The sequence below is a fragment of the Siniperca chuatsi genome, linkage group LG24, assembly GCF_020085105.1.
Source record: "Siniperca chuatsi isolate FFG_IHB_CAS linkage group LG24, ASM2008510v1, whole genome shotgun sequence".
NCBI classification, from domain to species: Eukaryota; Metazoa; Chordata; class Actinopteri; order Centrarchiformes; family Sinipercidae; genus Siniperca; species Siniperca chuatsi.
This window is the reverse complement of record NC_058065.1, coordinates 9,306,078-9,318,217: the sequence shown is the minus strand read 5'-3', so window position 1 is coordinate 9,318,217 and position 12,140 is coordinate 9,306,078. Positions and strand designations below refer to the sequence as shown.

General features: G+C 40.4%; 1 protein-coding gene and 1 long non-coding RNA gene across 2 annotated transcripts in view; one reads left to right on the top strand and one right to left on the bottom strand.

The window, feature by feature from the left end:
• LOC122871808 overlaps positions 1-12,140 on the top strand; it is a 93,731-nt gene that overhangs the window by 35,872 nt on the left and 45,719 nt on the right. The window lies entirely within an intron of this gene.
• Positions 5,427-9,694, bottom strand: sox1b (SRY-box transcription factor 1b). Its single transcript, XM_044187209.1, has one exon. The coding sequence runs from the start codon at positions 9,136-9,138 to the stop codon at positions 8,089-8,091; it is 1,050 nt and encodes a 349-aa protein (XP_044043144.1). The 5' UTR covers positions 9,139-9,694; the 3' UTR covers positions 5,427-8,088.

The following is a 12,140-nucleotide window of genomic DNA, read 5'->3' as shown; positions in this document are numbered from 1 at the left end:
ATAGCAAATATAGCGAGTATCTGTTAATCCTAACCCTCTAAAACAGCCTTGAGTAAAAATCTCTACCAGTCCGTGGGGGTTCCAAGTGTTTTTGGCAGTGTATGCTTGTGACCCCTCATCACAGGTTGAATATATGCTTGAGTTGTTTAACCAAAGGGGGATTTTCTTATTTTGTTGTATTATATCTGAATAACTTTAACACACCCGAAAAAGTATCTAGCAATTCACAAGAAAAAAAGCAAAGATTAGGGAAATGTAGCAGAACATTATTATTTTTTTTTTCTTTCCTGTCCCATTCGCAACCCCTCCGATTTATTCTGCAACCCCTTGCAGGGGTCCCGACCCCAGGTTGGGAACCATTGCTATAGCTGACCGTGACCTTTGACCCCTCTGCGAAGGTGCCATGGAAAAATAGTTCCCTATATTTATAAACTCTTTTTTAATCAGTGATGGCATGTAGTGATAATGCTGACATATTTACAGAAAGTGTGATCATCCATTACTAACAGTTACATAATGCAGTGGCTCTCACAGTGGACTCCTGAGGAATATGAGCTAAAACCTTTAGAGAACCTCTGAGTGAATGTCTTCACAAAGACTTCATCTGGAGTAATCTAACTGTCCCAAATCAGAAACAAATGAAGGGGATTGTGATTTTATTTGGCACAAATCTGCTGTCACTGGAATAGATAGTGAAGTCCGATAGTCCCAAGACTTAGTTTCCATCTTCATTTTAGCTGCTGTAATACACTATGGAAATCAAGTACTAATGCCTCAAAGTAAAGAGAGTTCATTACAAGTAAAAGTCCTGCAGTCATTTACTTTAGTAGAAGTACAGAAGTATTATCAGCAAAATGTACTTAAAGTATCAAAAGAAAAAAGTACTCATTCTGCCAAATGGCTAGTGTTATATTATTGGATTATTATTATTGATGCATATGCGTGAACATAATTTTAAAGGGCTACTCAAGAGATTTAGTAATACACTTCTCTTGCACTCTTACACTTTATATACTGTTGAATAGTTTCATTTGTAACAATCTATCACATTTTAGAAGCTGATCATCAGTTTTGTATGTAAAAAAAAAAAAAAAACCTACAGTAAAAGGATCATTAATTACCTAAATATTCCAGTATTAAACAAGGTAAGATAAAAAAGATAGCAGATGGATTTGCAATCTACAGTAAATACTCTATTAATCAATGTGGTTTTAGTCAGCAACGCTTCAGAAAACTAAACCTCTGGATGTGATTACCAGCTGGAAGAATTATCACAAACCAAAAGCGGTAAAACCTTCCTGATAAAACCCCTTACATGCAGGAAAATGGTGCAGACGAGCAAAACTTAAAGGGGGGAAATCTACATTTAACACACAGCCAGTAAGGAAAAAAACAGCATAATCTGAAGTAAGATGCCTTGAAATAAACCACAAACTGTCTCCTCATGGTTCCCAGTGGCCCTGTTACGTTGCACTGAAGCGTCCTTGCTACTGGTGGGCGGGGCTCCCCAGTGTCCGTTTGAGCAGACGGTGTGTGATGATTATAGGCCCCTGGGGAGATCCAGGGGGTACTCCCTAATTGATTGTCATGAAAGACCCTAATTGAATTGAGCAGCATGGTGGAACAACACACCATGCAGTCCGTTTGATGCCTGGTGACTCTGTTTAAAAAAACCTCAAGGCCGTGGCTGACGGTGTGAAGTCTACATTGAGATTTATGTGGGAAAAATCTGAGTTCATGTAAGTTTTTACATCTGCTGCAACTAAAGCAGAACTAAGTAATCTCTGACTTGTATTGGCTGCTATAAGAGATGGAGGAGTTGCAAAAAGAACTGACAGGTTACCGCTTACAGAATACAGGACATCAGAAATGTATAGTGAGAAGCCACTACATCGTTATGACTAATACTGCTCCGTCATTTGCTTTGCCTTTGGTTTGTCTGGAATAAACAGGAACAACTGTCTTGTTAGCAAGCAGCAAATAGCTGAAAAGGTGGTGGTAGTAGTAGTAGTAGTAGTAGTAGTAGTAGTAGTAGTGATAATAATTTTTTTTAAAAAGATATGAACTTTACATACAACCGCTCAAAAGTTTGGAGTCGCCCTCCACAAAAGCTTGTTTCGTTACAGTCACATGGCTGAGAGGAATACTCTAAATTTTGAATGGTCTTTCATGCTTTTAGGTTGTAGAAAGTCTTCTTTACAAATAGATTTTGTATGAATTGTTTGGGGAAAAAAGTAATGTTTTGTGCACGGAGAACAAAACGCCGTTCAATGGTTTGTTGACAACTGAAAGGGCAGAAAGAGACAAAGATACGTCTGAGCAACAGTTAAAAAACAATATAAGAAATCAGCAGTCATTGGTAACTTAGCATTAAAATCTGTGTAGATTTAAATAGGATCAGGTTCCTGTTTCAGTGTCAAGTGCACAATAATGACTAACAAGCTGGAATTAACAGGCGTGTTGCTTTAGCAAGGCTATTCTTAAAACTTCAAAATAGAAATAGTAGGTTGGTCTAGAGTTAGCACTGTTGGAACACGGAAGAGCAGCTGAACATACTCTGGACTGACAAATCAGTTTAAACCTATTCAATCTAACCAATGAGGAGACTGCAGAGGGCCCAAAGAAAAACAGGTTCCCAAAATATTTAGAGCCCAATTGCACCATTGTGGTTCAAAAATGATTTTGGGTCACTTATGCTTTTCTAGACTGGAAAACAAATAAAGAATCGAAAAGTATTTAGGGGAAAAACTGTCTTCTCCCCTGTCATACAACACTGTGGGGACATCGACTAAACGGAAGTCTTAATCATTGAATTATTCTAAAACTCTTTCAAATGTAAATAATAGATTTTATTGTATAATTAAGCTGTTTTTATCTATGTTTAAATAGCCATTATTGAAGGAAAGAAGAAAAACATCAATATAACAGGTGACTATAAACTTTTGAGCGGTAGTGTGTGTGTGTATATGTGCACACACCTCAGTATTTGACCTCAGTATTTCTAAAATCCTGGCTACAACCTTGGTGACATGACTGACAAAAGACAGCCGTAACATGCAGTGTTGTGCAGTGCTTTATCCCAACCCACCTACAGTATATAGTAATCACACAATAAGACTAATGGAAAATACTCCTATACTCATTATTCTAAGATATTGTTTTTAAGTAGCTTTCCAGTCAGTTTGGCTCAGTACTCACTTTCGACAACAACCAGTTCAAATTTGGACTCCGTTATCTGAGGGTCCAGTGAAAGCCGCAATGTAATGGTGTCACAGTGTAACTACCAAGATACACACATCCTGAAGGCAAGAATCAGCGTCCCAGCCAGTCATGGGGCCGTGTATTTACAGGATGCTTGTAGGGTTTTGTTTTGTCAAGTCATAAACTGTGTTCAAATTAGTACCAAAGGTTTTTCTTCCTATATTTAGATTTTCTCTTGTACTTTATTCTATTTCTAATCTTATTAAATTTGTTCTGTGTAATTGCCCTTTATTAATTTAGTTTGCAATATTCCTCAGTGATCTTCTTAAAGACTTTGTAACTCTAAACCTGAGTAAACTTTCAATACTCTAATTTAGCTTTTAAAGTTTTTGAAACTGAGATAGACAGAGACAAACTGCGAGCAACTCTTTGGTATTTTTTTCCCTTTTGAAATGTTTTGAAATATTAACAGTGGGTGATAAAGAGAGAAAATGAGGCAGACTTTTCAGACAGCAGCAGAGTGATGGAGAGAGTCAGACAGAGAGCACCGAGGCTCCCTGAGCACCAATAGGTCTGCTTTTGGAGAGAGAAGGGGGAGGAAAGGGGAGGAGGGGCGCCTCGGATTAAGAGGCTGAAAAATGGTTAAAACGTGTCAACGTGTAATTGCACGATAAGGCCCCCTCGCGAGGAATCCGTTGGCCCCGTTGCTATTTTCTATGGCATCCCGGCTAATCTCCTCGCGCCACATTCGGTCTTGTGCAATCGGTCCCCCGTAATCTCCCATAACAGAACCGGGTCCAACGTCGGAGGTGAGGGTTTTTATAGGAGGAGAGGGAGGGAAATATGCGGAGGCGTGATAAACTGATGCCGATTAGCCACGTTTAGGACACCGGGAGCACGCGGGATGGGGGTGCATGGGGTTATGAAGTGGGAAGTGCCAGAGCAGCGGTGTCCAAGCATGTGCCAAGCAGAACATGAGGAGAGGATGAAAACCTGCAGACACATGGCTGTGGATGGGTCCAGCCTCCAGCCTCAGTGACGGGCCAAAGGGAGCATCCGGGGCCACTGGATATGAGGCTGTATTATTGACTGATCAATCAAAGTATCCTATTACAAACACTGATTCTTGCCTTAAAGTGATGCAGATATTCGTCATTTCTTCTTACCTGAGCTTCAGTGAGGCCAAATGTGACGCTTTCATCATCATGTCACATCAGGACCTGATGATAAACCTGATAATTTGATTCATCACACTTTTCAGATTATAATATCTTGTAAATTATTCTTCCCAGACATTTCATGGATTTGGATATTTGGAGAATTTGGAGGAAAATCTCTTGTCATACCTTGAGGTTTAGTGGATGATGCTCCTCACAGTAGTTTTACAGAAAACGTTTATTGTGACAAAATCCGTCCATCTTTGATCTTGCAGTTTCTAACCACCATACTGAAGACATTATTGATCAAAAAGTCCAACTAGAGCAATATTTAGAGGCAATAATCCCAGCATTATCGCGTTGAACAAAAACACACTGAACTTTATACTTCTCCTTTTCACCCCTCAAATTCATTTTTAGTCTTCTTAAAATGTCTTCATCTTTTAAATTCCCTCAAGGACCTCAAGTTTATAAATACTCAAAAGATGATCTGTTAACATCTCTGCCTCCTTCCCTTTTGACAGTTTAACTTTTGAGTTTAGCATTTTCTGAAATAAATGACTGGCAACCGTTTTAATAGTATTTTCAGCAATACAAATATAATATACCCAAAAATACGTTTTAGTGTCAGTTTATGTATTAAGTCTGAACAACAAATCTTTTTACAGCCTCTCAAACTTCTTTCAATTAATCAGTTACCAGTCGTTGCAAATGTGGAATTCATTTAGGGATTAATAAGCAGCCGTGGATACTGACTGTCACTAAAGTAGCTCTTTAAATTATCCCAGGCGAGTTGGCTTTGGCGATATTTTAATGTGATGGAAAATCATCTAAAACAATGAGAAAACAAGAATTCACATTTATTAATTAAGAGTCATGCAGTAGTAAAAAGGTGGTTAAGTATGTATTTTCTTAACAACCACCACAAATCAGAAAAACATGTTTGTGCATTATTCCTTTTTAAAGTGAACATCCTCATTTTTATACAGGTTTGGTGGATTTTATTTCAATGTATGTTTACGTATTAAGGTAGTAAAGTTATTTAAAAAAAAGTTATTTCGTAAACCCTTCACATATCAATCCAAATTTTATTCGTTTTTACCAAAGAGCAAAGACAGACCCAAATTTAAAGCAATCTGATATGAAATTTAACAAAGAAAAAAATCACACTAGGAAACATTATTCAGGACTTAGGCGTCTAATAAATACCTTCAGTTTAAACACCTGACATCCATGGAAACAGCTTTATTTTATGTGATTTGCATCCACGTTGCCCTCTTGTTTTTAAGTCCAGACCCCAGTGGGAATTAGTCTGATAAAACCAGGGGTGTTGTTTGCTGGGCTTTTTGTTGGGGGTGACCCCCGGGCTGCCCCAGCTTCCACCAGGACTAATCCCCATTCTCCTCCAACACAAAAACCTCCTCTCCTCGCCTTCTCCCTCCTCCCCCTCCTCCACGCTCATTCATTCCTCCCTCCCTACCCCATCCTACCCCAGGGCCTGCAGTGATTCAGCCATCACATTTAAAGAAGGAAATAATTTAACAGCCAGGAGAATTGCGCGCACACAGGTGCAGGCGTTTGATGCTGGGGGTGAGATGGGGTAGGATTTGAGGACCTGTGAGGGACCCAGGTGGAGGCGGGGTTGAAGTGGGCCCCATTGAGGCCAGCTGAAGAATTAGTTGTTCGTTGACCAGCGGATACTCTTGTTGTCAGATTTACTTTTGCTTGAGATCTAGATTACTGAGGTCATGACCCTGAAGCAGGTACAAAAAAAAATTTAACTTTGCTTTGCTTGGCCTATGAGTGCAATATTATACCAACAAATAGGACCACAAATTCAGCATATGAAAGTGGGTCTGACTGTCAAGGTCATAAAGTCCATTTAAATGATGCATGATCAAGTTGGCCATGATGCAGTTGATGAATAATTGTGCCAGAATTTGAGGGGAGAAAATAAGTATATTGGGATAAAACGATAGAAAGGCCTTCTCATCCTGTAGTGTACATATTTTACATGCAGGTGATTTTAATAATCAGGATACAGTAAGGCTAGCTCACGGGAAAAGGGATTTAGCTGAAAATATCCTACTGCATTTTCAGCACTTGCAAGAATGTAAGAAACAGAGATAGAAAATAAGAAATGACTATATAACACAACATGATGAATATAGAATAAATCCCTATAATCCCTTTTGTTTCTATGTTGCATGTTCTATGTATGTTCTGGCATTAATAAATAATTTAAAAAAAACATGAAAATGTGCTTTTGTTTTAAATACAGACACTAATGTGTGAGTCCTGGAGACCGTGGCCCCATTTTAAATGACAGACAAATGGAAAATTAGGACATTATCAGGCTAATATTTTGTATATTAATCTCCCTGGAGAGAAAATCAAACAAAATATGTGATCATATATGTTATTATATTGTGGGCATATAAGATATTAAACACAACTTTACAGTTACAGATATCCTTAAATCCTAGGGCAGGAAACTCAAATGTAAACAAAAAAAATTTAATTTCAGGAAAAAATGTAGGCCTGTCCTCTGTTTTCATAGGCTATTTCCCATTTCCCCATTAAAAGACCCTATTTTCACATAACTCCCATCACCTTAATATGACTCATTACCCATTATGAGCTCCAATATGAATTTATATTGATAAAATGCATATCATCAAGATTTGTGTCATCTTAAGATAGGTAATTAGAAGGTTTAACTGATTTTTCTGCTACCTGGGGGAAAAAAAGCTAAATATAATTGTTTCCATTATTTTTAAGAGAAATAATCAATTAGGAGCCCGACTGATAAATAAATTAATCTTTAAGGGGGAAAACATGTCTGCCTCTAATGTTGTAATTCTTCTTCTTTTGATGTCATTTGCATTTTGACCAGATTTTTACTGTTTTCCGAGACTTCATTAAACCCGTATTCACTGCAACGACACAATAAGCTCGTCAGCATTTTAAATATAGTTCAGAGATGGAATAAATGTAAATAAACATCAAATATTGGAGGTACAGTTTACATGAGCCTGATTAAGTCTCCTGAAAAAAATAAATACCCCACTAAACTCTAACCCTTTTGAAAAATGTATTAAACTCAGCGCAAAATGGTTTCGTCTTCAGCCGGAATAGGGGCTTGGTATTTTGTAAATTATGTACAATTGCATAAAAGCGTTTTCAGTAGGCCTATTTATTCACAATTTACAAGATTTTACAACAACAAAAACAAATTCAAATTACACCGACTGACTCACATGTTTACAAGCATTAAAACTGGAAATCAATTTAAATTGCAGCCTAGAAACTTTTTTTAAACACATCTTCCACACCGCCCTCCATTTATTATACGGTTCCCTTTTTAAACAGGTTTTCAGGGTCCCTCAAACACACAGCTGGTGCCTTTTTAATTCCACAGAAAAGTCGAAAAAAAAAATAACCTTCAAAATGCACCAGCCTTCACGGATTATAATTTAAATCGTGTCAAAACTTGGCATGCTCTCTTCCAGAGAGCAAAAGTAAATCGGATGCGCTTTCCTTTAGCTCGGACAGACAGAAATCCATCACTGAAAGAAAATAAAAATTACAATAAAAAAGTTTGTTCAAAGTGATTGCATTTTTATGGCTATAACCGCCTATAATTTACAATTCATCAGCAGCCTGCGCCCACATCTAGGTTTTTAAATATTTGGTTGTGGTTTGTAGTGCTTATAGTACATTTAGAGATTTAAATATGAGTCAGAGGAACCGTCCCGTTTACCGGAGTGGAGCCGCTGCTCTGGTAGTGCTGCGGGTGGAGCACGTGCAGTCTGCTATGAACGCTGGAGTCCCCCGCCGCCTCGCCGGTCGGCAGATACATGCTGATCATGTCCCGCAGGTCCCCCGTAGGGCACGGCGGCGGTGCGCGCGCGGTGGAAACCGGGGGGCTCACGCTAGGCTCAGATTTCACAAGGGACCCCAAAGTCCCTCCGATCGTCCCGGACACCGGGGAGACACCGGAGCTTTGGTGCTGGTGAGTGTAGCCGGTGATCCCGCCGTAGCCCGGTGGAGAGGCGCTCATGTAGCTCTGAGAGTTTGAGATGGGGCTGTAAGATAAGGCGCTCATGTCGTACCTGTGCATTGGCTGTGGGTTGTGCGGGTGGTGATGCGGGTGATGATGTGGATGCGGGTGGTGCGGGTGAGCTCCGGTGCCCGGGTGTTGCGTGTATGCCAGCTGCGCCTCCTGCATCATCGCGTGAGCCGCCGCCGCTGCAGCCGCCACCTGGCCCGAGTATGTGCCGTTAGCCCAGCCGTTCACGTGCGTGGCGTAGCCCGCATTTGCCCCTGCGTGGCACCCTCCAGGGCTCTCCAGTCGCTGCCCGCCGCCCATCCCTACACCCGCAGAGGAGCCGAGGAGCCCGCCGGCCAGCGAGTATTTGTCCTTCTTCAGAAGCGTCTTGGTCTTCCTCCGCGGCCGGTACTTGTAGTCCGGGTGTTCCTTCATGTGCATGGCCCGGAGCCGCTTCGCCTCGTCGATGAACGGCCTCTTCTCCGCCTCGGTCATCACCTTCCACTCTGCGCCCAGCCGCTTGCTGATCTCAGAGTTGTGCATCTTGGGGTTCTCCTGTGCCATTTTCCTCCGCTGGCCCCGGGACCAGACCATGAAGGCGTTCATGGGTCTCTTGATTCTGTCCTGGGGGACCTTGCCACCGGCCCCCGCGTGTCCCCCCGGGTTGGATGGGTTGGTCTGGGGCACCACGGGGGAATGTAAGTCCGTTTCCATCATGATGCTGTACATTCACCTCGTCTTGGTAGGACAACACTTCTCAGTCAAACACACGGAAACATTCAGGCTGGCCCGCGCGCAGCTAAACCTCCGAGGAAGCGCGAGATAAAGAGTGAAAGAAACGGAGAGGGATGAAAAGGTGCTGTAGTTTCAAGATGAAATCCACTCTGAGGTAAACTTGCTCCGTACTTCCCCTTTTCGCCTTTTTACTGTCATCCGCGAGCGCCGGGAGGAATAGAAACCGGTTGTTTGAGCTTACTTTGGTTGAAGCTGTACTGGGAAAAGTTACCGGAGCGTGCCCGGGCCGCGCGCTTTGACAGCAGCTAAATGAGCGAGAGACGGCCAATGGAGAGGCTCGAGCGGAGACGTGATTTGCATGCAGGGGCTCGAGGTTCTGGTGACGTCGGAGCGCGAGACCTAAAAAAAAAAATTACTCCCTCTGTCATCTGTTTTGTGTGTGTGTGTAGCTACAAAATACACAACATGTAAACAGTTTAATTCCCATAATTTTGCGCATGTCCTCTGCAGGCTACAGAGTCTGTGCTGATATTTTCATATCACTTTGTAAAATATCTAAGAATAGAGCAAAAATTAATGTTACAGCAAATAAAACTTTAATGGTAACGAAATTTGCTCCTTGCAGCAACAGAAAACAGGTAGGTTATGTTACAATATGGAACATTTTTGATGAAAATCAAAATAAAGTAAATGTGGTGGCCATTTTAAAATAACCAAATGATTCATTATAGCATTAATAAGCCTATCATGGTCACCATCACATCAACAGTACAAAAAGTACAAACTGGGTAAACAATATTTGAATTTTAAAATAGGCTGTTGCCTATATTAACAGTGAACAGTCTACTTTCAGAGCTGATTTAGAAACTTATTACTAATAATAAAAAATAATACTGAAGAAGGCTGTTAAGCTCATTATCATGGGCTATGAAATAGGCTGCCTTACCAAATTAAATTGTTTGGGGCATATTAGTCCTTTTATATGTTATGGCACATATCTTCTACTAATAGTAATAAAGAAATCCTATATTTTTTAATTTCCCCCTGGTTTTTGTCAAACTAAGGGCTACACAGCCTCCTATTCAGAGCCACAGGTGCTTTTCTGTTGTGCCTGTTGCTAGGAAACAGGTGACTGACGCCCAGAGCACGTGCCATTCAAAGCACCCCTTTTGTTTGTTTCACCAAAGCTGTGTGGCAAGCACGAGAGAACGAGAGAGAGAGATTTAACCCCCATCCCAAAGAAACTACTGTAATCCTATAATAAATGTTACAAATACAATAGGTTTTTAATGATCACATTAATAAACTGATGAAGTATGATGTGGCCACCATAACGCAGCTGCAGGCCTGCTGCAAGAGGCCCAGGATTGCTTACATGCTCCTGTTCTTATACTAAGGATCAAGGACGAATCTGACAAGCAATTTTACTGAAAGATATAATTTCATTGAGTCTGTCATGCTCTGTAAGGAAAAACTACTGTTGTTAAACAAACAATACCTGGTTGAATTTAAAATTAATATATTAATACTACCCTATTTTTACTACTACTGCCAATAATAATAATAATAATAATGTTTCACATTAACCATATTTTACTAGGGCTGCAACTAACGATTCATTTCTTGATTGTTTTGTCAGTAAACTGTGATAGAATACTGAAAAATGCCCATCACAATTTCTCAGAGCTGAAGGTGACATTTAAATTACTTGTTTTGTCCAACGAACAGTCCAAAACCTGGAGATTTTCAGTTTACTATCCTACAAGACAAAGAAACACAGGAAATCTAAACATTTGAGTATCTGAAACCAGCGAATGATTGGCATTTTTGCTAAAGAAATGATTCAAACAATTAATCAGTCATCAAAATAGTAGCTGATTGTTTTTGCTTTTTTTGTTTACCAACTAATCATTGCAGCTCTATATTTTACATTGTCAGTTAATAAAGGCCTTGTAGAAATGTGTTAATTTCCTTTCATTTGACTCTATTTTGGCACTATGAAGCTTCTAAGCACAGTGAAAAAGGAAGAGAGAGATAGATATTTCATTAAACATTGCAATTTGTCGTTTGGTATTCCAGTCTCCTCCTGCTTCACTGGCTTCCCGTCATGTGGAGGATCTTTTCAGCCCTCTGGGATTATGCTCCCAAGTGGCATCTGTCAGGTGCTGCCTGCCTCTCAGCGAGCTGGTAAACTATATTGGCACGCTGGCATGGCTGGATTTTCCTCTCGCTCCCTTGTACCAGTTGGCTATAGTGCTGCTAAGTGGCTTGTATGATCTGTTTTGCTCACACTGTGACAATCTCCTCTCTCTCTGCCTTTTTTGTTTTTACATCCAGCACAGAAACACATGGACACACGCAGAGTCAAGCACATTGTGTCTTTGCTGCAGAATATAAGGCATCAAGAAAATCCCGCAGTCAGTCTTTGAGGTGGAAATCAAATCAGCAAATTGACAGAAATATTTCACATTGACCAAATAATATCTTGTCAGTGACCACACTTTCCTTTATCTTCTAATGTAGTGTATGTTCATCTGTTGATTTCATGGCAAACCGTACAGGGACTTTGTTGCTCTCTTGTTTGGTATTTTATAGAAGACTCAACCGACAGCTAATAAGGAGCATCAAGTTTTTCAGGGACATTTGGATGGTTTCAATTACAATACTTTGTTGTAAAGTACTGTAAAGAAAGAGGGACACCACTCCCATCCTGTCTGTTACGCCCTCATCAGCTCGGTCAGATCATAACTCTGTGTGTTTTATTGTTTCTTGGTGTGTGTGATGCTGTTTGCCATGCTGACTTACTGCAGGTGAATTACACTCTTGAGGTAATGATGGCCTCTCAGATGGCTCCAAATAAGCTGAATGTAGTGTAGCCTTTTCTGAATTTTGACTACCAGGCGCTTTTCTAGAAACATAATCATACAAACCATTATCGTTGTGGTTTTGCTTTGACAGTCTTGACCCAACCATGCAGAGTTTCAGGATGAGGATGG